The sequence below is a fragment of the Asterias amurensis genome, chromosome 14, assembly GCF_032118995.1.
Source record: "Asterias amurensis chromosome 14, ASM3211899v1".
NCBI classification, from domain to species: Eukaryota; Metazoa; Echinodermata; class Asteroidea; order Forcipulatida; family Asteriidae; genus Asterias; species Asterias amurensis.
Genome location: NC_092661.1, coordinates 17,131,592 through 17,159,483, shown reverse-complemented (window position 1 = coordinate 17,159,483; position 27,892 = coordinate 17,131,592). Strand labels below are relative to the sequence as shown.

At 40.1% G+C, this 27,892-nt stretch overlaps 3 protein-coding genes across 3 annotated transcripts in view; 2 read left to right on the top strand and 1 right to left on the bottom strand.

Annotated features, from left to right (window-relative positions):
* Positions 1-399: 399 nt before the first annotated feature.
* On the bottom strand, positions 400-6,148 carry LOC139946743 (monocarboxylate transporter 12-like). The gene is made up of 4 exons (XM_071944409.1): positions 5,950-6,148; positions 4,778-4,921; positions 2,302-3,117; positions 400-515 (listed from the first exon to the last, which is right to left on the bottom strand). The coding sequence occupies exons 1-4, from the start codon at positions 6,146-6,148 to the stop codon at positions 400-402; spliced, it is 1,275 nt and encodes a 424-aa protein (XP_071800510.1).
* Positions 6,149-9,154: 3,006 nt separating this feature from the next.
* LOC139947416 (monocarboxylate transporter 12-like) lies at positions 9,155-12,675 on the top strand. The gene is made up of 4 exons (XM_071945320.1): positions 9,155-9,353; positions 9,570-9,713; positions 11,510-12,325; positions 12,545-12,675. Exons 1-4 carry the CDS (start codon positions 9,155-9,157, stop codon positions 12,658-12,660), a joined length of 1,275 nt encoding a protein of 424 aa, XP_071801421.1. The 3' UTR covers positions 12,661-12,675.
* Positions 12,676-16,596: 3,921 nt separating this feature from the next.
* LOC139947061 (uncharacterized) overlaps positions 16,597-27,892 on the top strand; it is a 98,690-nt gene continuing 87,394 nt past the window's right edge. The window contains 1 exon segment of the mRNA XM_071944887.1: positions 16,597-16,641. Coding sequence (XP_071800988.1) covers positions 16,605-16,641 — 37 coding nt within the window. The 5' untranslated portion in view covers positions 16,597-16,604.

The following is a 27,892-nucleotide window of genomic DNA, read 5'->3' as shown; positions in this document are numbered from 1 at the left end:
AGAAGTACTTTGTACACAATTTGCCATTGGGGGGGGGGGGGACCGAATCTCCGGGGTGTGGGGGGGGGGGACACGCATACAGAATATCCTGCCACATCGGCATCCCCCACCTTGCCGCGTCCCCGGACCACACTAGTTAGATTTGGTTTTATAGTCGGCACGATATGCTTCTTAGGGACCTCTCGCACAAGAACGGGACTTGAATCAAGTTTAGTATCACACCTGAGACGGACTGGATAGAATCAATTTGTTTCAATATGGCATTATATCGCCATAAATGCACCTCCTAAAAGGTTATTAGAACAAGTCGTGCATCTGTCTCTTGGAATAGAATATCAAAATATCATAAAGTTTTCATAAATTGTCCCTGTTATACGAGGCCAGTTGCTGTTGTTGAAGTCAGTGGACGATCTTTAGATACATGAGGACCAGCAGAGGAACCAAACCCAGAGACTGCACAGCACCAATGAAGATAAATGCTCCATTGAAGTTGCCGCTAAGGTCATAGAACAATCCTAAAAACATAAAAGACGAAGAGAAATGAACTTAATATTAAAACGGGAAAAATAACCTGGTATAAAATAATGTGAGGTGAGTTTGGTTAACTTACATTCCTCATCAATCTAAATCTTAAGACAAAGCCAAGATTGCAACCTTCTTAAATGGATGTTTGATAAAAGCTTCAACACGACTTAAGCAACTCATGTGTTAAATTGTCTTTCCCGTGTTGTTTGGAAACGCGAAATGGACACCGTCATTTGAATAACATTAGGCCTATAATGGTAGTATCAGTATTGACGCAACCAATTCGTTTCTATAGTCTGTCATTGTATTATCAATCAGTACGTAAATCTAAACTATAATATACAGCAATCCTTCAGCCATCTTGAGCTCTTTGTGGGACTAGACAATGCGATGGTACCTGGGTTGTACTGCGCTGCGACGGGTTGAAGGGTTGGGCTACACAGCGATCATTGCGCTCCGTGCGTTACGTGACCTACAGTGGGTATTGGATGTTAACAAACACGGCGTACTGCATATAAACGTGCGTTAAAAAGACAAGATTACTGTTGCATTGTTTTGCTCAAAAAGGACTAAATTCTCGAAATCACTGAAGAATATTCTGGAGTTTATAACATGAGACCTTACCGGTGGCTGAACAATGCCAATAATGGGTAAACACAGTTCCACCAAATAGGAAACTCCAAGAGAATGTTCACATGATGTCATGTGTTGTGCACAGAAAGTGTGGTTTTACATTGCCCCTCATTGTAATGATTTTGTTGCCAACATTTTCAACAAAAATCTCTTTAATCAGCTATGAGTGGGACAACTTCGCGATCTCCCTTATCACACCCCAACTTCACGCCGTGCACAACGCAAAATCCACGGCGCGTGAGCTCGCTCAAACTATCAGTAATTTACGTAGTCTATAAACCATACTCTCAAAAGAAACCTATTTTGTAGTAGAATACTGGTAACATCAAACAGCAAATGTGATTTAAATCATTGTCACAATATTCAACTTTAAGGGCTCCGTTTTTAGTTAACAGTGTTATTTATCGAAAATACAGCCAATGGTCCATCGGTACGAGTCTTCACATGTCTTTACTGTGTAGCTGTGTTTTTATACGTGATCACATGTAAACATTGGTTGCGCAATCGGTCTATTTCATGGCTCTGCTTACCGCCCAATATTATTCTGCGCTTACGATCACGATCACGATTCCGATCACGATTACCCGCTTTACGTGCAATCGCCGAATTTCTGCACTAGCCTTGTATGCGTAGAATGCCTAGAGTAACGTGGAGTACACTAGCCTTTAGTCAAGGCGCACGCGACACCCGCAGATGTCAAGCACGTCACACACGAAAAAAGACCAGCGCGAGCGGCGGAGCCGCGAAGCGCCTTTAGCAACTGGTTTTGGGGCCTTATGTTTTTCTTTACTTTTTGCCACAGATATTGGTGGGAGAAATGTAATGCATAATGCGATGAGCGTGATGAGTTGTTGGCCAATAAGAAGACGCCATGCCATAGATCACTTGATTAAAAGCTAGGAGTACACACGCGCAGAAGCCAAAATTCGCCGCAAATCCATGAAATACGCTTGCCGTAAGCATATAATTCCCTGCTTCTGTAAGCAGAGCCATGAATTTGGGCCCCGGTCAGTCCCGGATTAATGTACTTTTAATTTGCAAATCGATTGTACAAAATAATGAAATTTTCCCGCTACCACACCGCCGTGTATGCTACCACCAAGCATTCAATATCAGGGAAGGATTGCTGTATATACTTATTACCTGGAAGAAAAACTAGGACCAGCCGTAGAACACCCCCCTTTACTGCCAGCCAGCCGTATACACCGACCATCTTCTCCACACCGAGGACTTGTTTGAACAGAAGATCCTGAAGACAAGTGAGGGCACCAAGGCAAAACAAAACAAAGAAAGTTGACATCATCATGAGCCAATAAGAGTCCAGCCACGGAGTTGCGCAGAACATAGCAGATGATGTGAACAACATCACAAACATGAAGCCCAAATAAGACTTGAGTAGTCGGTCCATGATTAGTCCTTGGATTAGTGTCGACGACAGATTACCAACGCCCGCAACGGTGACAAATATCGCCGCATCTTCGGGAGAGAATCCTTTCGATTGAGCCATCGACACAAAGAAAATTGTCCACATATCGAATGTAACAAAGGTAGAACAATAAATAACTGCTGCTGCCCAGTAACGCGGATTACGAAGTAGATTCATATCTAAGCTGTCGACTACATACTTCCACAATGTGCTACATCGGTGGTTGGTTTCTTGCCCAGATTGATTTTCTTCTTGTTCAATCTTGTGATAATTTCTCACTTCAGATGTCCTCCTCTTATCAACAACGACCATGAGGGCGCCACATAAGGCAATATGAAACGAGATTGCTCCAATAAGCAACATGGTGCCCCTCCAGCCGTACGTATCCAGGAAGAGTTGTGTCAGAGGTGCAAATAAAAGTAAACTTATGGAAGACCCTGTTTTAGAAACTCCGACGGCTGTTGCAAAATTTGTTTGAAACCGTTGAGCAATTGCTGCTTTGGAGAGAACCATTGATACTCCAAGTCCAGAACCTGTACGAAATGAATTAACGTAGCATTAAATGCTTTTGACTACACCACCAGAACTTGTTATACGGTCTTGAGAAAAGAATCAACTTACGCAGCCCGGGAATCGAACGGGTGTAGGCGATGAGAGATACCGGTGAATAGGCTAGTCTTGGCCAACCTGCGCTCGGTTGAAAATTTATATAGGGTGCTTTCGTTTAGCTTCCCTGGGTCGACCCCGATGTTGCGTATTTTATTTTTTTCCAGGACGAATGTGGGCACACAATGGGAAACTTTAGACTATCTGCCAATCACCAAGAGAGGGCGCTCTTCACCAGGTAATGTCAACAACTTGGGAATAGGAGAAGCATGAGTGACGGTCACTGACAGCAAATACCTTGTGTTTTGCGTGTTTTTGATTTTGTATTTTAGATTTAGCAAAACTGTATTTTGTTTTTCATATAACCCATTGCCAGCATAAACCAAACTGTTCTGGAACAGGACGTACTGGACACGAGTTCCCCAAGGATGACAAGCGGTGTGCATGAGATTTTGGGAGAGTTTCTTCTAGGGTAACTAGCAAAAATTCCAAAATGCTGACCTACCAAAACTTGAGAAGAAATCTGAAGTTTAGTTGTATGACAATGTATCTGATTTAAATTTTCAAGAGGCTGAGAGACTCCTAAATATTTTTTGAGTGTTTTTGAATTTTTAGCATTTACCATTGTTTGCTATAGGAGTTGTGCACCCTTACCTGGTAGGTCTGCTGCCCTCTAGTGGCAGAGCTTTCCAAAAGTCTCCCATTACCCCACACGTTCGCCCTCGAACCAGGAAAAAACCCCAGACACGCCACCACGTGAGCCTTCCCGTGGTGACGTCAGTGCACCTCGGGCCAGCCCCAAGTGACCCAATCCACAAGTGGGGCTCACGTGGTGACGTGTCTGGGTTTTTTTTCCTGGTTCCAGGACGAACGTGGGGTAATTGTGTGCCCACGTTCGTGCTGGAAAAAAATATAATACGCAACATCGGGGTCGACCCAGGGAAGCTAAACGAACGCACCCATAGTGCGCCCTTTCCCGGAATGATTTAGCCAACTTGACTGGCTCTGTCCCCATTGGTCCCCTGTCTTAATCCGAAGAGATAAAAACGGGTAGGCCTACTTACTTTTTAGAATCAGTGATTTCATTGGATACAATGATTTCATTGGATAAACGTGCAGTGACATAAGCTTTCCATATAGCTGTGTTTTGATTTGTTGGAGGGGATGCTGCTAACAAATATCACATCGGACAATCAAACACAGATACGGAAAGCTTACTTTCGGTCGTCTGCATGCAGTGTCCACGTGTGTATTACGTACAGTACATGTAAATGCATGTAATGTTAGTGTAGAATTTGGCTGCGTAACTCTATGTTAAATGAATGTAGGCGAAAGGTATTAGTATGGGGATTTATCTACGATGCCACTCTTTGGCGTTATTTACGAGCCTCGAAATGTGACGTCAGATGTTTAGGCTAGTACGTCTTTATCCCGAATTTGTTTTTCAAGAGGATAAAGGGAGATTTGTCTATTGGTTTTACAGACCCAGAGTTCTACCCAGATAGGAAATTGAAACGTACTTTGCGAGAGGTTTTTCTTTATCCAAGGCCAGACTAAGATTCCTTTCAATGTAATTAAAGCACTCACTTGCAAACACCATTAATATCAAAGCGAGCTGGAAAATGCTAGATGAAAACGATCCAGCAACACACGCAGCACCGACCATGAACCCACACATCAAAATGGAGACACCGGTCCCAAATCGTCGGCCAACTAGTCCGGCAAAAGGAGCTAGAGGGGTAAAAATAGAGAGGAGAATTCATGAACAGTTAAATTAAACTTTATTGATCAATTTTAACAACTTATCATGAAGGATGGCGTGTAAGAAACATAAATGATAGTACAAAAAAACCAATTTGATTATTTTGGTTAAAACTTAGCAGACAAAGAAACCGGGTGCACTGTAGTTTTTTTTTTTCTTCTTTGAGATCATTTAAAAAAGACTATAAAATACATCAGTTCAGTTTCAATGTTTTAGCAATATAGGGACACTGCATTGCCCATTTAAACACATTAGGCCTATTTGTTTGTTTCTAATGGTGAAAACCATGACATTTCATAAGGATAAACATGTACTCTAACGACACTCGGGCTAGAATTCATCCGTAATGAGGGTCCCTAAGCCAAAAAGCTGTACCGTAGCTGCAGTACGGCGCTCGCCATCAAATTAACAGTTTGGGGACAGAGCATCACAAAACAACTGGCGATGGCTAAGGTCAAAGGTCAATGGTGGCCGGGAGTTTTCAGAGCCCCCGGGCTCTTGCAAAACAAGCTAAATATAATAGCAGAGTCTTATACCTGTCTGCATGTTTATTTTGAGTTGATGAAGATAGAGAGACTTTGGTCAAGAAAACAAAAAAAGATATTTATAAATGTCCCCATTAATGGTATAATTGTCAAAGACCAGTCTTCTCACTTGGTGTATCTCAACATATTCATAAAATAACAAACCTGCGAAAATTTGAGCTCAATTGGTCGTCGAAGTTGCGAGATAATAATGAAAGGAAAAAACACCCTTGTCACACGAGGTTGTTTGTTTTCAGATGCTTGATTTCTACACCTCAAAATCTAATTCGGAGGTCTCGAAATCAAATTCGTGGGAATAACTTCTCTCTCGAAAACTACGTTACTTCAGAGGAAGTCGTTTCTCACAATGTTGTATACTACCAACAGCTCCCCATACTCATTACCAAGTAAGGTTTTATGCTAATAATTATTTTGAGTAATTACCAATAGTGTCCACTGCCTTTAATAATTACCTATCACTCCGGCGGTGATGCCAGTTGCTGCAAAAACCCAACCAGTGAGTGTCGTAGTTGTTCCAAACTGCTCCTGTAAAGTTGTCAACATTATCCCAAGTCCTTTAAATAAAAACGTACTGATTAACATGACAGCCCACGTTGTCAATACTGCAACCCACCCGTAAAGACCCCCATCTTTGCCCGGTAACTCTTGCATGATTTCTCCCTAGTATCACGTCTCGTCTTGTAATCACATAACTCCGAAATGTAGTTTTCTAGCAGTCCTACATTGGCCGCTCGTGGTACGTTATGGAGTAAAGTCTACACGTATGCCACAACACACTATCAATGCAATGTTTTTATTTTATTTGTTATTTTTTACTGATCCGTAGTGCTTGTTATATACCTCATAATATAATATATAGAATCCTGTAATCTGATTGGTTAAAAATGGAGTCATGGAAATAGCTATGCCCCCTTGTTTTTTATCAAGATGGCGTCATAGTTGACTAAATAATGGTCGCAAATAGGTCGTTCGTGTGTAATGAATGATGTAGGGCTTACATGTACATGTACGACTAGCGTTCCGTAGCCTTGCTCAAGGCAGTCGCATTATTCGCTCCGAAAAGACGCCGCTGTAAACCCACCCGTATACCCTGTTCGTGGTGCGTGCGATCACACCGCATGACCCACCCGTATACACACTGTCAGATCGTACGAATACTGTTCACACAAGTCACGCAGAGTGAATACGGGTGGGTTTTATACAACGGCGGTCTTTTTTTCGGAGTGGATAATGCGACTGCCTTGAGCAAGGCTAAGCGTTCCGTGTCACCTTCGCAGATGACCTTTCATCGTATTCAGTGTTGTTGATTAATCGGTATATAAAATAAATATTGACTGCTTAATAATCGGGGCACTGTTACAATTATAGGCCCTCGGTGATGTCAAAACCATGGCTATGCCCCCAGCTTCGCTTCGGGTATAAAAAGGTTTTGACATCACCTTGGACCCATACTTTTAACTGTGCCCCTCATAGACCAGTCAATATTTCCATACTACGTCATGGTTTCGACATCGCCGAGGGCCTATAGTTTTAACGATGCTCCGAATATTTAGCAGTCAATTTTTTTAAATGTTTTTTTTTATCATAAATAATAGAGATTCTTCTAATCTTGATTATCTCAGTTCGACATGTACACAAATAACTCTGACCACTCGGTGATTGGTCGGCTGCGAGGAATGGTCACAGTTCGCGCCGTGACACACGGGCGCTGCTAACAAAATGGACGCGTACACAATATAGGCCTTCACACTTTGGGTACGATTACACGAGCGACCTTTTCATCGCCCAGTGGTTTTTGTGCCCAGCATGGTTTTTCAAATAGAAACTTTGATTGGCTACAATGTTCCCGTTTTTTTATGGATCCTTCCCTTAATCCAGTTCCCCTTTGTCTATATATAAGAATTATTATATGAAGCTTTTATATATAATTCTACACGCCATTTCATTATTTACAAACAGTGATGGTAAATTGTTAATAATTATTGTGCTCATGCAGTTATTTTGATATACATATTGGACAACTTTCATTATATAGGGCAACGAAAGCGGTTCTTTCAATTATACACATAAAATTGTGTGTTGTAAACTTTATTATTTTTAAATGAAAGTAAAATAGTGGATAAAATGATTAATGTTATGTGAATAACATCGTTAAATACCAAGTTTACACTTGGCGCCTCATACGACACAACGTGCAGACAACATGCAGCTTTAGATTTCGCATCCACGACGTCGACTGACACGTGACTACATCTTGCTGAGGCATTGCACATGCGTCAAGTCGTCACCAAATAGTGTCTGCACGAGTCGAGGACCCCACTAAATTATGGTTTTGACGTACGTCCGGAAAAAACACAGCCGTGCTCGACGTGAACGTAGCCTTTATCAACGCGCACGCGGCACCCAGATGTCACTCACGACGGCCTAATGCCACTCAAGAAAAAAAGACCAGCGAGAGTAGCGACGCAGCGAAGCGCCTTGAATAAAGGCTAACGTTACAACGTGAACGAAGTCCGCGTTCACACAAATCTAAGGTCCCTATTATTGTGGTCCCGAGAATGGAACAGGATGCAGAGCATCACAAAACAACAATTTTCTGGCGATGGCCCACGATTGGGACTTGACTCAAGTCTAGGTCGATGCTGTGGCACAGTTAATTATAACATCATCTTGATAGGAAAAGGGGGCAAAGCTATTAATTTCAAAGTCTCCATTTTTTCAAGTTTAATATCAGTTCCTCGTTGCAAACCACAAGTACGTTTATTTTCAGCGGATTGTCTTCATTTGGAACCAGCTTCCGCTGTCAGTCAGATCTAATGTTTCCTTGTCAGCATTTAAGACTCTTCTGCTTCAACTTTGTATCTGACTTCTCAGCGGATGATGTTTGCACTTAAATGTAAAGTTGCCATTACTCTTGTTTTCGTTCGTTTTTGTCAGTTCCGCCTTCAACCGCACACCCCCCGAAAAAAAAAAAACGAGAAAAAAAAACCGAAATAAAAATCACTTGATAGAGCAGGTGTTCCTCTATCAGAATCAAGTAAGAAACAACTGGGCTCTTCAAATTATTTACAACTTGATGACTATTTTTGTACAGCTAATAGGTTACAAACTGGTAAACTCAGCTGTTTTTAAATTTACTAAAACAAATTATGGTTTGGAATTTTCTCATGTCGAGAGCTGACATATTTTTACCAAAAAGGTGGTATTTTACCCTAAAGATGTCTGATTTTAGAGGTTGTTGCCTTGACTGCATGGTAAGTCGGATCGGGCTTAAAGTTGGTGTGTATTCGTTGCCCATAAGGACCTACAAGCACAGCAGTTTGTTATCAAACTCGGAAGAAATGAGGTAAAATAAAGTAGTGACGAAAAGCGGTGTGTAGTCATGCATTAACCACGATATAGCTGACCTAGCAAGCCAATAATGCCCCAAATGAAAATATTATTATATACGGCACTATGGAACAGTGAATATTACAAAAAGGCTTAACAACAGTTGCCGAGATTGCATTGATAGTGTGGGCCTATTTCTACTTCTAAAAGGTCTGGATGTAATGAGGGAGTGTTGTAGCATATACACGTACACTTACCCCCTTAAAGTACCACGAGTACTATAAAACGGATACATGATAACACACAGGACGAGACTAGGGAGAAATCATGCAAGAGTTACCGGGCCAAGATGGGGGTCTTTACGGGTGGGTTGCAGTCTTAACGGCGTGGACTGTCAGTTTAATCTGGACGGTTTTCTTTAAAGGACTTGGGATAATGTTTCCAACTTTGCAGGAGCAGTTTGGAACAACTACGGCACTCACTGGTTGGGTAATTGCAGCAATTGGCATCACAACGGGAGTGACAGGTAATTATAATAATGAGGCTAGTTTGCTTTAATTTTCACGGCCTTGTCTTTTTCTTCCTCAACTCAAAGTAAATATGGACGAAGGTATAGGTTTTAGCTCCTTTTTCAATAGCCCCATAAATATTGCAAAATACGATTGACTCCCTCCACTTCTCGCATGTGGCAAGCTTTCCCACTAAACGTTCATCAGTTGTTTTGTCGTTATTTCCCCTTCAGCTCCCTTTGCCGGACTAGTTGGCCGACGATTTGGGACCGGTGTCTCCGTTATGATGTGTGGGTTCATGGTCGGTGCTGCGTGTGTTGCCGGATCGTTTTCATCTAGCATTGTCCAGCTCGCTTTGATATTAATGGTGTTTGCAAGTAAGTGCTGTGATGACATCGAACATAAATTATTCAAGAGAATAAAGTGATTTATGTTTGGTCTAGAAGAACTTTAAAGCCAATGGTCACTTTCTGAACAGAACAAAAGTTAAAAGTTCACAGAATTACAAATAACTTGCAGGGGTTTACAGAAGGTATTAATGATGAAAGACTTCCCTTGAAATATTATTTCATGAAATGCTTTACTTTTTTAGAAAACATTAAAACAATTATCAATTCTCGATATCGAGAATAATGGATTTATTTTAAACACATGTCATGACACTGCGAAAAGTCCGGAAACAAGGGTGGGTTTTCCCGTTATTTTCTCCCGACTCCAATGACTGATTGAGCCTAATTAATTTTCACAGGTTTGTTATTTTATTTTTATATATAAGTTGTGATACACGAAGTGTGGGCTTTTGGACAAGACTGTTTACCAATGTTGTGCCATTGCTTGAAAATTTGGAATGTCCATTTTTTTCATTGCGATAAAAAATATAAAAAATAAAACGTTAACGTAGAAGTTTTATTTTTGGCTCGAACAAAAAAGCAACAACATGTGGGGGCGGGGGGGGGGAGAGAGAGAGGGTAAAAACAAGCTAAAACAGCCTCGAATCTTAGGCCGTGTCCGAAACGACGACTTCGGCTACAGCTACGTCTAGATCAGCGCGTCTGCCAGTGTTGAAGAATAGGCAGACGCGCGCGCCCTAGCCGTAGCTGTAGCCGAAGTCGCCGTTTCGGACACGGCCTACGTCTTGCCTGGGAGAAGGAAAAACCTCTTGTATCCGCAAGTTGAACAAACAGCATCGCGTGAGCGTTCAATAAAAAAAACTCAAACGTGTATTTCATATTCAACGCGCGTGCAGAATGACGCGCTTGTCATCTTGTGGTCCCGTGGCGTTTTGTGCACGAAGCATCGCTCGTGCGCCCTCTAGTTCTTATATATAACCCTATGGTATCCGCAAGGATGAGTTATTCACGAGCCTCGAAGTATGCGATGTTCAGCCAGTGGGGGGATTGGGGGGGGGGGGGCTAGCCTGAACATCTGACGTCACATTTCGAGGCTCGTGAGTGACGTCCATAATTTCACCTTTCACCTACATTATTATTTCACACACGGTGGAATCCTACCAGCATGGCACATGCAAATACATGTACTGCACACAATACGCATGTATACACTGCATGCTGACAACCGAAAGCTTTGTTTGGTTGGTCCGATGAGATGTTTGTAAACTGCACTCACATCATTTCGGACCAATCAAAATACAGATGTGTAAAGCAACTCACTCCACGTCTATCTATTAAATCATTGTATCCAATGAAATCACTGGTTCTGAAAAGCAAGTCCCTGTCTTTATCCTTGCAGATAGCGACAGGGGCCCAGTCTAGTGGGAGCAATCTAGAGCCACACTGATCGCCTGTATTAATAGACAGACACTTGTTTTTCAGTACCAGCAATTTAATTTGATACAATGATTTCATTGGATAAACGTTCAGTGACGTAAGCATTCTGTACCTGTGTTTTGATTGGTCCAAGGCTAGAGCCAGTTATAAAGGTTTTTTGTTTATCTCGTAAGAGGAGGCGTTTTAGCGATATACAACCGAGTACAGTACACTAGTTAACTGTTGATCACTGACGTCTTGGGCTAAGACTAGTCACGCCGGTGCTCTCATCGCCTACACCCGTTCGATTCCCGGGCTGCGTAAGTTGGATCTTTTCTCAAGACCGTATAACAAGTTCTGGTGGTGTAGTCAAAAGCATTAATGCTATGCTAATTCATTTCGTACAGGTTCTGCACTTGGAGTATCAATGGTTCTCACCAAAGCAGCAATTGCTCATCGGTTTCAAACAAGTTTTGCAACAGCCGTCGGAGTTTATAAAACAGGAGGTTCCATAGGTTTCCTTTTATTTGCACCTCTGACCCAAATCTTCCTGGATACGTACGGCTGGAGTGGCACCTTGTTGCTTATTGGAGCAATCTCGTTTCATATTGCCTTATGTGGCGCCCTCATGGTCGTTGTTGATAAGAGGAGGACCTCTGAAGTGAGAAATTATCACAAGATTGAACAAGAAGAAAATCAATCTGGGCAAGAAACCAACCACCGATGTAGCACATTGTGGAAGTATGTAGTCGACAGCTTTGATATGAATCTACTTCGCAATCCGCGTTACTGGGCAGCAGCAGTTATTTATTGTTCTACCTTTGTATCATTCGATATGTGGACAATTTTCTTCGTGTCGATGGCTCAATCGAAAGGATTCTCTCCCGAAGATGCGGCAATATTTGTCACCGTTGCGGGCGTTGGTAACTTGTTGTCAAAACTGATTCAAGGATTCATCGTAGACCGTGTTTTCAAGTCTTATTCGGGTTTCATGTTTGTGATGTTACTCACATCATCTGCTATGTTCTGCGCAACTCCGTGGCTTGACACTTATTGGCTCATGATGATGTCATCTTTCTCTGTTATGTTTTGCCTTGGTGCCCTCCAGTGTCTTCAGGATCTTCTTTTTAAACAAGTCTTTGGTGTAGAGAGGATGGTCGGTGTATATGGCTGGTTGGGGGTAAAGACAGGAGCTCTACGCTTAGCCATTGAATTTCTTCCAGGTAAGTAGAGCTAGTTTCAGGTTCACTTGCTGGTGTGGTTGTTGGTTCCGACAAACTTGAAACAGCATTGCTCCTAATACTGGTATTGTCCCGTAAGTCCCGTATGGTTTTCCTTTCGTATGCCCAAGATAACCAAACTCACCTCACATTATTTTATATCAGGTTATTTTTTCCCGTTTTAATGATAAGTTCGTTTCTCTTCGTCTTTTATGTTTTTAGGATTATTCTATGACTTTAGCGGCAACTTCAATGGAGCATTTATCTTCATTGGTGCTGTGCAGTCTATGGGTATGGTTCCTCTGATGGTCCTCATGTACTTAAAGATCGTCAAATGACTGTATGCATCTGGCCACTTAAAGGATTTGGGTACTTTTTGTAACACAAAACACAATATCCACAAATTTACATTAAACTTACACCGTTTGAAGATAATAGAAAGCGTAGGTTTAAATATTAGTTGCTGAAGTGCTGTAGTTTTTGAGAAACAATGTAATGAAAATGCGTTTTTACATCCTAAAATAATTTTCGTCTCCTGTTCAGTGAGACGAAAATTATTTTCATGACATTGTTTTACTAATTTCTCAAAAACTACAGCACCTCAGCAAGTAATATTTTAAGGGAAGCTATTATTATCTTCAAACTGTGTAAGTTAAGTGTAAATCTGTGGACATTGTGAGGTTTTTTCCTACAAAAAGTACATAGACCCTTTAAAGAAGAGAGAAATTGCTGATGTAGGTGGTCTCCCAACTTTTAAAATAACTGATGATCCAAAACTTGCTCCGTGAAAGTTTAGAAATCGTTGTCTAAGAAACACCGTTTTGTGTTTTTCACTGTTCTTGACAAAGTGTTTGCCCAACCCGGGCCTACATCTGCTTTAAAGACACTGGACTGTATTGGTATATTGTCAAAGACCAGTCCACTTGGTGTATCACAACATATAAAATAACAAACCTGTGAAAAGTTTAGCTCAATATTGGTCGTCGAAGTTGCGAGATATTAATGAAAGAAAAAACACCCTTGTCACACGAAGTTGTGTGCTTTCAGATGATTGATTTCGAGACCTCAAAATCGAATTCTGAGGTCTCGAAATCAATTTCTATACGTCACTTCAGATGGAGCCGTTTCTCACAATGTATTATACTACCAATAGCTCCCCATTACTCGTTACAAAGTAAGGATTTATGATAATAATTATTTTGAGTAATTACCAATAGTGTCCACTGCCTTTAAGCAGCAAATAATATTGATGAAGAGTCACAGCAGGAGCCACAATTTGTACACGTGCATGCATGTTATTTTGACTGGCACCCTTTCTCTGCAAAGATTTCATTTTATGTTATTATGATTTCATTGGAGAAACGTGCAGTGACGAAAGTTTTCCATATCTGTGTTTTGGCTGGTTAGGTGAAAGGTGATAATGGACGGGGATTGACTTAGGCTGGCATATTATACACGTAATTCACGGGAGCCTCGAAGTGTGACGTTAGATGTTCAGGCTAGGGTCGCCCCTGAATATCTGCAAATTTGTCTTTGGTTTTTATTTTGTTACCCCCCCCCCCCAGTTTAACTCGTATTGGTGTTTCTGCTTATTTTTTTTGACAATATTGTAGGGTCTATGTACTTTTTAGTTGGCTAATGTACTTTTTTCTAACAGAAATTATGGTGTTCACGGATTTACATTGAGCTTGCAGGGTTTGGGGATGGTCATGGTGGAGGGCTTCCCTTGGAATGTTGCTTGCTGGTGTGCTGTGGTTTTTGGGGGATGGGTGGGGCAATGTCACAGAGTTAATTTTCGTCTCAGTTTTGGCGTGTAGGGTCGTATAGGCCAGTTATGGGATGTTTTGGTATAATATCATGTCTGGTTGATGGGTTTTTGCATGCTAAAATAATGTTCATCTCACTGAGACGAAATAATTATGTTTTGTGACTTGTTTTGCTCATTTTTCGGGGGCTGCAGTTCCTCGGTGTATGGTATTTCGGGGAGGCTTTCTACTGTCATTGTCTTCAAGCCCTGTAGGTTTGTTGTGAATCTGTGGACATTTTGAAAAAGTACCTTGTGTATATCGTTTGTGTTATTGCTTTTTACTTGCCATCTTTTGTTTAAACTTTTACTGCAATTTTAGAACGTTTAATGTGTAGTATATAATGTGTATTTTTTATGAGCTAGGTCTGGGAGAGCACATCTTTTTTGATGACAGTTTTTGGACTTTTGCCCTTCCCTGGACGGCCTGTGCTTGTTTTATTGTTTTGCTATTTTTTGTCCGAAGAATTAAAATAAAAAAATAAATAAATCATGCACTTGCAGTCGAGCACCCCATTTAGAGTCTTGGAACGCATTGTATCTTTCATAAACAGCCGTTTTATAACTACTACTGGTGCTGCTCATAATGTGAATACATCAATAAAAATAAAAATAAAACAAAAGAAATGTATACCGCCTCTAACTTATTTGTACAGCAGCCTGAGATAGTTTAAAACCCTATGGAGGCCAAGGTTTCTTATTAATAATAACAAGAGTGTGGTGTTTTTTTTTAATAAAAAATATGAGGTTCTACAACTTCAATGCAAAGGGTTCGCTCGGCCCCAGCGGCCAGTCTATCCAGGACCGCTGGGATTGGCTAATCGCTTGCACAGATTCCTGTTTCAGGAAGAACGTCATGAGTACAGTGCATAGAGATATGGTGCAGTGTGAGTGTGATGCATGATGGGACTGTGCATTATTAAACCAATGACAGTGCATGATACGTTTGCCCATCCCAGCGCCTTTGGTTAAAGCAAGGCGCTGGGGACGAGCGAATGCAAAGGGTTGAGGCTACCCGCTTAAAATTGAAGCATTGTGACGACAGAGGGCGCTGTATATGTTAGACGGGTTTCAGGGTGGAGCTTTAGTCCCACCCGGCCAAAATGTTATACTTTTTAAAGATCTTTTTCAAACGTGACGTAATGCGTCACATGGGGCTCCTCGGGAATTTATAAAGCATTTTCTTTTAGAATCACCTTACTCCAAAGTTAATGGAAAATAATAGGTTTTTCCCCCTCACAATTTGCTGACAAACGTATCTGCCAGAAATGTTTCTCAGATTGTATTACATGTGTAATGAATTTCATTTACGGTCTCTAAGCTTCCTGCGCGGTTGGATAAAACCGCCCTGAATCTTTGGCAATGAAAAGGCTGACCGCCTTTTGAAATGAAGAAACGTTCACAGGTTAGTTACATTGCATATCTCATCACTGAAGTTGCAAAGGGATAATGACAGAAAAACCATCCTGTGTGTGCTTTCAGAATTGGCTTCAGGAGGCCGCCGGACAAGGAGTCTTCTAATTAAGTGAGAAACGTTTTATATTAACTCTCCATTTTGCTCAAATAGGTTTTTATGCTAACATTTTTTTTGAGTTATTACTTATAGTGCGAGTGTAAAAACAACCGAACGGTTAATTAAACCAAAAAATTGTACGAGGGATTTTGGATAATATGGCAATCTGTCCCCCCCCCCCACACACACGGTCAAGTTTGACCATTACGTTCGAGGACACCTATTGTACTTTCTGTTGTTCAAGCAGTCCCTATTGTTTTGTACACCATGAGGACCCATGAAAACAAAGGACTGATTAGTGAGGACCTGTTGTCCCTATATTGATGTCCTCGATAGGGCCATACAAACCCATGGCAAACTGTGTACAAACTTAGCTTGATAGCGCCCTCTTTCGAATCATCCTCCTTCAGCCCATGTTTAATTTCCCATCCCAAGGGGGACATAACCTTGGAGACCGGTGTCGCATGCAATTATGTCCTCTAATGCAATACTATCCGGAGGACATTATTGCATATGCAATAATGCTCGCTGGACGGTTTTTCATATGCAACAATTTCCGCCGGACGGTTTTGCATATTTGCAATCGTGTCCGCCCGGACGCTGCTGCATAATGCCATTGTGTCCGCCCGGTCACATTTGTATATGCTATGCAGTTGTGTCCGCCCCGTGCAAAACCGTCCTTGCAGTAAATTAAACGCACACATACCTGTACAGTCTCATGTACATATGTCTACCGGACAGTTTTTGCATAGCCCCGGTTGCATAAGCAAAGCTGTCCGGAGCGTACAGTATTGCATGGCGGACACAATTGCATCTGACACCGGCCTCATCTAGATGCCGAGTAGGTTGATGAGAAACCCCATGCAAAGCAGAACCTTTATGTCTGTGGCTCTACCTGAAAATCAAAACAACAAATAGCGCCCTCACTCGGTTTGTTTTCATACTTCGCAGCGCGCATCTTCAAAATGGCGGACAGTCAACCCGTTCGTCTGCAAGAAAAAGGTAGGTCGAGGTCTTTTTAGAGTGGTATTTTATAGACTACATTCGTATTGTTCAGTCAAGACACACTGCTTGTTCGGGTAGGATCTGCTTGCATGTTTACAAATACTCGTGTATCGAAAGTCTACACACAATACACTGCTGCATAATTTAGTATCTCTCCAGCGTGCGTGCATAAAAAATTCACACACAAATTCACAAGGCCTTCACTTTTACACACGGGCATTTCACAGCACACAGGCACACGGCACAGCAGAATCTAGTTGTAATCATAACCCTCCACCCTCCCGACGGTCGGAGGCTGGTCGATGGTTAACAGACAATGCGCACAAGGTTTGACCGTAAGTGCGATTTCAAACAATATTAAAATTATTGGCTGACTACGTACCGTAGTCACCAGCTTTGCCCAATTTTTTACCACTTTCATCAAAAAACATGACACAAACTCTTAAATACAGGGTCGGGTATCACTATAAAGATTTGCTGATAGGCATTCACTAATATTGTTTTATGAAACAGATGGTTACAGGTGTTCGAGAGCATCAAGTTAGATTCATGAAAAGCTCCAAGGCCAGTCCTTTTGAATTTGAAAATATGGATTTTTACAAAAATCGAAAAATAATAAAATAAATAGTAAAAAAAAAGGATGCGGCCCCCCAAAAAGGATGTGGGCGGGGACGATCAACTGTTTTTTTTTGGCCTAAAATAAAAAGAACAGGGACTTTTGGGGATATTTTATTTATGAATTTATTTGTTTATTTATTTATTTATTATTATTTTTTTTGGGGGGGGGTGGGGGGTGGGAAAGGAATGTCTGCATCAGATCAGGCCGCCACTTGGTATGGGATTTATTTTGTTTTTAATGGATTCATGACGGACTTTATTCCCCTTTTTAAATTTTCCTAGAAGAGGAAGTGGAAGGCCTAGGCCTAGCTCAAAGGGAAATGACCATTTAAATTTTAACCTTTTTAGAAAAGTAAATTCAAGCCCACATTTCATCATGCACTCAATATTCTCGAAGGAACTCAAATTGGTGTGTAGCGAGCAGCCTTGCCAAGACCACTAAACTGCCAAAGACCCCCGAATTAGTAAATTAGATTTTTGTTCATGATTTTGATGTAGTAACTGTTCAATGTACCTGTGCCTCTCTGTAAACCGACTTTTACCAACACCCTCTGTAAACTTAAACCTGTCCAGAACGGCAGAAGAGTTGACAGAATATTTAGGGAATAACAGTGCGAGTACTCGGTCTTCACTGCGTGGTAATGACCGGGTTGGTGGCTGGCGCTGTTAGTGTAATAATGGACCGAGCCGGAGGCGAGATCCGTTAACAGCGCCAGCCACCAACCAAGGTCATTACCACGCAGTGAAGACCGGGTACGAACACTGTTATTCCCATTAATAAATACCTTTTTTAGCGAATTAAACGGCTAAAATTGTCCAAATTTTGTGACTTTTCTCTCGGCGGTACTTCCAGACATGTTCAGGGGCCATATTTGAGCTTTTCATGGTTCCCATCTCTTTCGTGTGTTAATCACATTACTGATCTTTGAGACCAGTGACTCTTTTAAATAATGATCTGTTCAGCGCCTTCACTGGGGTCAAAGGAGGCAATTGATTGGATGATAGCTGTTCCTTGTGCATTAAAACGCGCATGAGCTCGGCGTCAGTTTATACACGCGCTCATGTTACACGCAGGCACTCGAAATTGATACATTTTCAGCGGGCGTACGCGTAAGTGCGCGAAGTTGCAATGAAACTTACAGGGATATATATTTAAGCGTGCGATACAGTGCAACGCACAAGGTTTACACAATGTATGCTGATTTAGTGGCCACTTATTCGCTATTTTCCAAAGCTGGTCGTTATACCACCGTTAACACTTGACCGGGTTTTGACCAATCAGAGACTTGAAACCGTCCAAGGTATTTATTAATAGGCCTTATACATTAATTATCTGCCAACCCTTCTGGATAGGTTTAAGGATTTTTTTATTTTTTATTTTTTTATTTTTTTTTTTTTTTCTATGCAAGTCGCCTGAAGGCCACTTCAGGGTGTGGGCTACAATACTATTGGTCCAGAGGCCATTGCCACCTACTCCTAGGGCTGAAACAGGGTTACCCAGTTTACAGTCCATTCGGATGTAGGCTTGGGTATCATCAGTCCAAAGCCTGGTCGGTAGAGCAGAAAGCACTACCTCCCTAATTTTATGTAGCAAGTGTCACAACCGGGATTCGAACCTACACTCTGCTGATCAAATACCAGAGCTTGAATCCGGTGCTCTTAACCGCTCGGCAGTGACACGCCACAGGATATAATTTGACAAAATAATGACAATAAAGAAGTTGCCGGATGCAGATTTTTTTCCTTTTTTCTAGTTTCTAATTTTCTTCTCTCCCCAACCCCACCCCACCCCTTATCCTTTGTCAATCATCCAGAACCCACTCCCCTAATGCCACCCTCTTACAAAAAACAACAATAACAAAAACGAAACAATAACAATAAACAAACACCCCAACAAACAAACAGCAGCAAGAACAAAGTGTGAGCCTGTACTTGCTTCGTTTTTTATAGAACAATCGCCCTAGATGAGGAAATTGTAAAACTGTACTGCAAGCATTTCCAGGGCATGGAGGCAACCGCCTTCATTGCCTCCTTGAAGTATCAGGCCTGAAGTACTGAAGTACATGTAGGCCCCCTATTGTACATGTAATGTAGGTGCAGAGACCTGGGTGTGGTGAAGTTGGTCTACATGTATGTCATGTTCTTTCTTTCTTTTCTTTCTGATGCAACGACGTAATGCATTGTTCTTAGAGGAAACTGCCAATAGTGTTAAAATTAGGTTGGAAGTCCCTTATTAGCACACCAGTAGTAAGTAGAGGGGCTCTGATGATCAGAATCTATAATCACTGTCATACACACACCTGCAGTTAGTCCATGTGAACTTACTAAATGTAATGTACGTACTGTAAATTTTTTGTGATGCATCAAACACCAGGGCCCTACTGGGTGTGTAATGTATGTACATGGCTCAAATGTAACACTAGACTGGAGGTCAGTAGTTTCAGTGTTGGGCCAGTACACTCAAGACAGGACAAGGTCGGCCGTCTTCCTTTTATTTCAAATCAATGTCTTTGTCTCAAAAGAATGATGCTCAATTGTTGAGTTTGAGTATCACCCAGAAAAAGAGAGAGATAAAACTGCTCTTAGTATTCTGTTCAGATACGTATGTAAACAGTTTATATGATAAAACCGTGTTCTTATTTTTATTCTAACTCATTTCTCATTTTGATTCTGGTCTTGTAAATTAAATCTCGCTCCAGTCAAAGATTCTCAGCTACAAGTCCTGTGGTCTTGTAGAAACTTGTCTCTGCTTATTAAAGCAAAAAATATTGCTTAGCAGAAATTGTATTGTGATGACCAGGGCCCAATTTCATAGAGCTGCTTAAGCAAAAAATTCTGCTTTTAAAAGCAAAATAATCCATGCTTAGTAAAATCAGAATACCGGCCAAGACTCCACTCAATTGTTATGCTTAGTAAACAATACATGTAGCTAACTACAAGTCACAAGCAATGATATGGCATGAAATTTTGGCCAGTAACGTGTGTAAAATAAGCAAGCTATTTTCGTGCTTAACAAAATTTTTTGCTTAAGCAGCTCTATGAAATTGGCCCATGATAGTTTGGCTGGTAACCTTATTCTGGTAAGAATAATTTTGTGGTGCTTAGCTACTTTGTGTGCTTTAAGCAGAGCCTCTATGAATTGGGCCTGTGGATTCATTTGGATTCATTTGCTTCAATTTCATACAACAAAGCTGTAAAACTAAAAGGTTAGACTGGACTGAAGGGCCTGAGGCCAGTCATTGCATCGGGCCAGTAAACTAATGAACAGAGACAAGTCTTGTGTTCTGGTTTTTTTGTTCAAGTTTTCAGTCTGATTAATCTCTTTTATAGTTCTTTCGCGCAGATTGACCGATCGCGCCCAACATATATACAAATGATTTTCTCTTATTTCATGATCGTTCAAATCAAAACTGTTCTTGAACTGCGTGCGATTATTTTGGGTCTTATTTGAACTCTGGTACAAGCCATGATCAACATGTTTATATTCAAATGTGTATCTAGATCTTTTAAAACAAGTAACCAAATTTATAGATAAATTACATGGTACACTGTATATATTTTTCATGAACCTCATCTAGGCCTATCACATCATCTCACCTTGTCAGGCCTAGAATTTCATTTTTGTGAAAACATGTGAAAAGGGCAAGGTCATTTTTGTTTTGCAAACGGCACTTTCATTGGGAAATGAAGTCTGAAATGGGAAACTTTTGATGGAGCACCTAGGCCAAGACCAGGGGCAACGGATGCTACGGTGTGCGTGTATGTCCAGGCCTGGTATGTACTTTCTTCATTTGGATTACAATGTACACTTGTACATTGTGTAATACCCACTGTGCAATAAAAAGTAAACTTAGATGAAACATCACCAGCTGAACATCACATACATGTATCAGCTACATGTGAGTACATGCATGACATGCCCTACATGTTGGTCTTTGAAATTGTTGACGTGAAGGAAACTCCACCCCTACTCTAAATTATGGATGCTCCTGTTTCTCTCTGCCCCCCCCCCCCAATTCCCTTTCCTTTTTCCCCCACCTGACCATGGCTGGCTAAAGCTGTACTGGTCCATGTATTCAGTACATGTGTGTATTACACATGCATTCAGCATGACGATGACTAAAAGTAACTCTACTTCCCAGAGCGTGTTGGCGACGTCTTACCTTCCATCCTGATTCTGTGCCGGCTTTTTTTTAACCCATCCCTTCTTGATTTCTTGGCAAGCTTCTTACGGAGCTCTGCAGCTTGTCTTCTCAAAGTCTGTGATGAGTTGCATTCTTGGACGAATCGCTACCGGTTCGTAAATCACAACAGACATTAAGAGTTAATTCAACATGCTTTGAAGACAAAAAAAACTCTTTCAGTATGGTGCTCAGTTTGTGATCTGTCAGGCTCCGGGGATTTTGGCGTCAGTGGTTTTTGTTGTTATGTAACGCGTTTTTCTCGCTGAACGACTTAAATGGAACCTGTCGGAACATTGCCATTTTCTTCTTTGATTGACCAGCAACTGGCAGATGAGGATTGTTACGCTGGAGACACGAAATTTCAAGGTAACTTTTGTCAGATCTTCCGTGGCTTGCTTAGATTTTGAAAAGTCGGCAACATTTCATAAAAGTGGAATTTTAAAAGTGATACTGATTCAAGCTTCTTCCCTGGCCCTTTGCTGGTAAGTATTGGACATCTGTGAGCAATCGTAACACCAATACTCTTCATTGGTTTCCTTTTAAAAGGTAGGATCATGAGTTTGTTTTTTCTTCTTTCGAAACATAATTAATGCTGATTTATAGGAATTATCAAAAAAGATGTGCATTTACCTGTGAAAGTTTTAAAGACACTGTCCAGACACTATTGGTAATTGTCAAAGACCAGTCTTCTTACTTGGTGTATTTCAACATACATAATATGCATATAAAATAACAAACCTGTGAAAATTTAAGCTCAATTGGTCGTCGAAGTTGAGAGATAAATATGAAAGAAAAAACACCCTTGTCACACAAAAGTTGTGTGCTTTCAGATGCTTGATTTCGAGACCTCAAAATCTAATTCTGAGGTCTCGAATTCAAATTCATGGAAAATAACTTATTTCTCAAAAACTATGGCACTTCAGAGGGAGCCGTTTCTCACAATGTTGTATACTATCAATGTCTCCCCATTACTCGTTACCAAGTGAGGTTTTATGCTAATAATTATTTTGAGTAATTACCAATAGTGTCCACTGCCTTTAAAGATGAACACTAGGCCTAATGAATACAGTGTCTAGTTATTGATAAAACAGTAAAGCATTTTTTGCAGTATTTTCGAATCCATGGGTTTAGCGGGTGACAGCAGGTGCCAACCACAACGCAGCATTCATAAAATCAAAAACCACTGAAATTTGAACTCCAAAAGTCACCATTCTAAAGGCGATCTTGGGATTGATTTCTTATTAGCGGGGCACCGATACTGGTTTACTAAATAATTTTGCAGGATGCTTACTACCAAAACCATCTTATTAAGTAGGCTTTGCGATAAAGATATGTTATTATTATTATAATTGTTATTATATTTTTTTTTTTTGGGGGGGGGGGGGCAACTTGGTTTTTTCCAACTTTACACGGCATCCAGGGTTTTCCTCATGAATGCAAGCAAGAATGCTGAACAATTGTTTGTGTTGCCATTTTCTTCAAATCGTTCGACATTTCCGTCCGAAAAATAGAAATGATTGTACAATTTTCAATTTTTTTTTTAAATTTAAAAAAAAAAGAAGTTTGTTACAAAATTAATAATTTTATTACAGGCATGATATTCTTTTTACCCACATCTGTTTTTCGATTTGAAATGTTGATTAAAGCCCATACCATACATGGTCCCTTGTTTTAGGTGGTAAAATAATCCTACTTTACTAAATAGTTCAAATTAGTTTCAAGACTGCTCTGACCATTCTCATATTGAAACACTTTTTGGGTGGTTTTAACATGTAGATACTTTTTAAAACAACCTTAAAAACATTGTAAAACCTGCTAATGTGTGACAGACGCAAAGTGCTCTTTTTATTGTGATCCTTGTAATTTACAATGTACACGCTAGTCGCTATACAGACATTTATTCCAGACTGTTGACTTCAAACAGAGTTCATGTGTTTCATGTTTGATCATTAATTGATGGAGGGTTCTTTTTATCTGAAAAAGAGCAAACATCAGATTGTTTTCACCTTTACAAACAGGGGCCAATTTCATAGAGCTGCTTAACCAAAAACTTTGCTTAAGCAGAAAAATAGCTTGCTTATTTTACAAATGTTACTGGCCAAAATTTCATGCCATAAACATTGCTTATGACTAGTATTTAGCTGTTGTTTATTTAGCATAACATTTAAGTGGAGTCTTGGCCGGTAATCTGATTTTACTAAGCAATAAATTTTTTGCTTAAGCAAAATATTTTGCTTAAGCAGCTGTATGAAATTGGGCCCAGGTTGATAATTTATGCAAATGAAGTAAATAGATTAGAAATTTCCTCTCAAGGTGATTATTGAGTAATTGTGGATTTCCTGAGCTGTTTGAGTCATAATCAAGCGAGGGAGCTCTTCGCCACTTGTTTCAAGGGAAGGTATACGTTTGGTAATCACTCTTAAAAACAATGGCGATAAAAACTTACTTGGTTAAAGCCATCGGACCCTTTGGGTAAACAGTGTTGTCAAAGGTCCACACTTTGTGTACCACAACTTCTATATCAAATAACAAACCTGTGAAATTTTAGGCTCAATCGGTCATCGGGGTCGGGAGAAAACAACAGAAAAACCCACCCATGTTTTCGACATGTGTTTAAAATAAATCCGTAATTCTCGTTAACGAGAATTTATATTGTTTTACCGTTTTTTTTTCAAAAAGCATTTCATGGACTAATATTTCAAGAGAAGTCTTTCACCATTACCTTCTGTAAACCCTGTAAATTATTTGTAAATCTGTGAACTTTTTTTTTTTTTTTCTGTACCGAAAGGGTCCAATGGCTTTAAAAGTACAGCAATGGCCAAAAGCTATTTTAAGAATCATTTCACTTTGATATCTTTTTATCCCCCAAACTTTGAATCTGAGAAGCGTTACTGTCGTTTCTCAGCTTAGGGGCCTATACGTTCCAATCACAGATTATTCTTCCTACGTGAACATAGCCACTCCAGATTTTCGACGATTTCTAAAAAAAATGCTAGCCACCATTTGAAAGGAAATTCCTCCGTGGTTTTATAAATTACATAATTTTCATAGTATTCAAGCAATCAAAAAGATCCGAAAATCAGTGTACATTCCCTCTAAAGGGTCTATGTAACTTTTGTAGGACAAAAAACACAATGTCCACAGATTTACATTTAACTTACACAGTTTGAAGATAATAATAGTAGAAAGCTTCCCTAAAAATATTACGTGCTGAGGTGATGTAGTTTTGGGGAAATGAGTAAAACGATGTCATGAAAATAATTTTCGTCTCACGAGACCAAAATTATTTTAATCATTTACAAACGTATTTTCTTGACATTGTTTTACTCATTTCTCAAAAATTACAGCACCTCAGCACGTTATATTTGAAGGGAAGCTTTCCACTATCACTATCTTCAAACCCTGTAAGTTTAATGTAAATCTATGGACATTTTTAAAAAGTACCCAAATCCTTTAATAGGAATCCTTGAAGTGAAAGGAGTTATTTGTTCAATCACTGGGTATTACAGGGACACTACAGAACCAGTTGGATTCAATACAGTTTGGAAAAAACATGCATTGCATACTCATCACGACTTGGACTGGGTGGAGGGCGTGAGCAAGTTTTGCCTGAACAAGTACAATGTACATGATAGATCCCAGAGCAAAGTACACACACAAACACCATGCTGACTTGTAAGCCTGGTTCATACTTCCTGTCATGTTGATGTCACAAATTCGCAACAAATAATTCGCAGTAGTTCAACTCTGCTCAACTCACTTGCGAATATCGATGTGAAAGGAAGGTTGTGACGTCAAATGCACATCATCAAATTCGCAGGATATATGAACCGGGCTTAACTGGCCTCATACTCTACCATGCCCATGCAAGAGGCAACTGATTGCATACTGTACATTATAGTCCCAGTCCTAGCAACGGCAGCCACAGCAAATTATTATGAAAATGTAATGTTAATGTTAAAGGGCGGCTACAGGATGCTCTGAAATACTATTACATTTTTTTAATAGATGGAGTCCATAGGAAACAGAAAAAAAATATAACGAGTCTCTTACCTCCGAAACACTCCAAGCCAAAATTCTGAAAAACGTAAGGTCAAACAAACCCGCGCAGACAAAGGACTCGTGAAGTCATCGGCGGCTATTTGATATGGAAATAGCGCCCTCAATTGGCCAAAGCTGGAGAACTGTGCACAAACCCTATTGGGAAACTATTGCGCCAATGACATCAAGTGGTCATTGCATATCATTTTCATTATAAAGACGCGCAGAGGGGTGCTTTTTGACTTGAATTATTTATTACTAAATGCAAATTTTAAGCGTAAAATGGTTATAAACCAGTATTTACGATGTCTTTATTTTGGCAAAAAAAAAAGATTATAGTAAAAATATTGGATTATCCTGTAGCCCCTGTTTAACCAAAAACTAAAAAATTAGTATTCATTTTAAAAAAGTTAGTATATTTACAAGATTGTGTGTTTTCTAATTTTCAATAAGCGCTACTAGTAGTACCCAAGACTTGCTCAATCTATAAAACCCATCCGTCATTGTTCGTGCCATGCGTGGATTAATGTTGGATTCTGTGTATTTTGATAATGGAAAACCAATCAATCATTCTTTAATGAAATTAGTATCCTGGGAGTTTCATTATTGAATTAAAATAAAACTAGGTCTGGTACGGTACTTATAATAATAAAACCGGCAGAATTATTTAGAGTGGTGTCTTGGGCTGTGACCATGGTAACCTCTTGCCCGGAAGAGAATGCTTCTCTCCTGTTGGCCAACTAAGTTATAAGATGTGGGGGAAAACGTAAGGTGGAGTAGTCACTAGTCAAAAACTAGTCCTGACATGAGGCTTAAGCCGTGTTTCCATTTGGCTTTTTCTTCCACTGCCACGTAGAAATTTACTGTGACTGGCTTTGGTGTATTGTATTAGTACCATGTTTTCCCATCTTACAGTCTTGACTTTATCTTCTGCGACGTTTGCATAGCATTAAACAGCGTGGTTCATCAGGCAGGCTGGACAAGATGCCAGTCCATATCAGCTCTTGCTAGTACCTGAGTGTAGAGAAGCTCTTATCATAAAGTGACTTAAAGGAACACGTTGCCTTGGATCGGACGAGGTGGTCTATAAAAAGTGTCAGTAACCGTTTTTTATAAAATGCATATGATTGGAAAGATGTTTTAAAAGGAGAGTACAATGATCCACACAAATTTGCTTAGAAATTGCGTGGGGTTCCTTTTACTTTGCGAACTAACACGGTAAAAAATTTGACTCCCATAAATGGCCGACCGTGTTAGTCGACGAAGTAAAAGGAAAAACATTTCGAGACAAGTTTGTGTGGATCATTGTGTTCTACTTTTAAAATATCTTTCTAACCATATAGGCCTATGCATTTTATAACAAACGGTTACAAACGCTTTTGAAAGACCAACTCGACCGATCCAAGGCAATGTGTTCCTTTAATCAAGGACACAAGTGTCACGATGACCAGGCCAGGATTTGAACCCTTCAAATTAACTACAGAGCTTGAGTCCACAGTCCAAGACTGCTTGGCCACAACACCCCACACCCTTAATTTATATAATACCATAACAAAGTGACGTTTTGATAATTTCATATCATCGAAAGTTGTTTCTTTAGTTCACAATGACTATTTGTTATCACTATTCATGGTATAACTGAACCAGGGTCCAATTTCATAGAGCTGCTAAGTACCAAAATTTGCTTAGCATGAATTGTTTGCCTTGATAAAAACAGGATTTCCCAACCAAATTTCTACGTGATTTTCAAGATGACCATACAACAGCTGAATACCAATAACTAGGAAATGCAAAAACATGGAAGTTTGGTTGGTAATCCTGTTTTTATCAAGGAAGAAATTTCATGCTAAGCAAATGTTTGTGCTTAGCAGCTCTATGAAATTGGGCCCAGCAACTAAACCAGACATGTCTGGAGGTCCTTTTTGGCTTGTTGACAACATGATTAACAAATTAATTGCAAAGTCAGTCTAAAGCCAACCTCATCATTGTGCAAATGTAGTGTTTAGAAATTATCAGTGAACATCTGAATGATGTGACACTAATTAATGTATCAATCAAGCTATTGTGTTCTAATGAACGTTCTACCTACTACTACCAGTATTGGGTGCATAGTGTTAAAGGGAAGGTACATGTTTGGTAATTACTCAAAACAAATATTAACTAAAAAACTGACTTGGTATTGAGCATTGGAGAGCTGTTGATAGTATCAAACATTGTGAGAAACGGCTCCCTCTGAAGTAGCATAGATTTTGAGAAAGAGGTAATTTCTCACTAAAATAATAAAAGACTGTAGAAGTCTTTTATTCCCATCTTAAAGCACACAAATTCGTCCAACAAGGGTGTTTTTTCTTTCATCATTTTCTCGCAATTTTGATGACCAATTTAGCTCAAATTTTCACAGGCTT

What these genes read in the sequence shown, in the direction of transcription:
- LOC139946743 (XM_071944409.1), bottom strand. Translation starts at nt 6,148, where the DNA reads ATGCAAGAGTTACCGGGCAAAGATGGGGGTCTTTACGGGTGGGTTGCA. An exon ending in GATATTAATGGTGTTTGCAA is followed by an intron (nt 3,118 to 4,777) that starts GTGAGTGCTTTA and finishes CATTTCGTACAG; the next exon opens with GTTCTGGACTTGGAGTATCA. An exon ending in GGTCCTAGTTTTTCTTCCAG is followed by an intron (nt 516 to 2,301) that starts GTAATAAGTATA and finishes TTATGTTTTTAG; the next exon opens with GATTGTTCTATGACCTTAGC.
- LOC139947416 (XM_071945320.1), top strand. Translation starts at nt 9,155, where the DNA reads ATGCAAGAGTTACCGGGCCAAGATGGGGGTCTTTACGGGTGGGTTGCA. An exon ending in CATCACAACGGGAGTGACAG is followed by an intron (nt 9,354 to 9,569) that starts GTAATTATAATA and finishes TTTCCCCTTCAG; the next exon opens with CTCCCTTTGCCGGACTAGTT. An exon ending in AGCCATTGAATTTCTTCCAG is followed by an intron (nt 12,326 to 12,544) that starts GTAAGTAGAGCT and finishes TTATGTTTTTAG; the next exon opens with GATTATTCTATGACTTTAGC.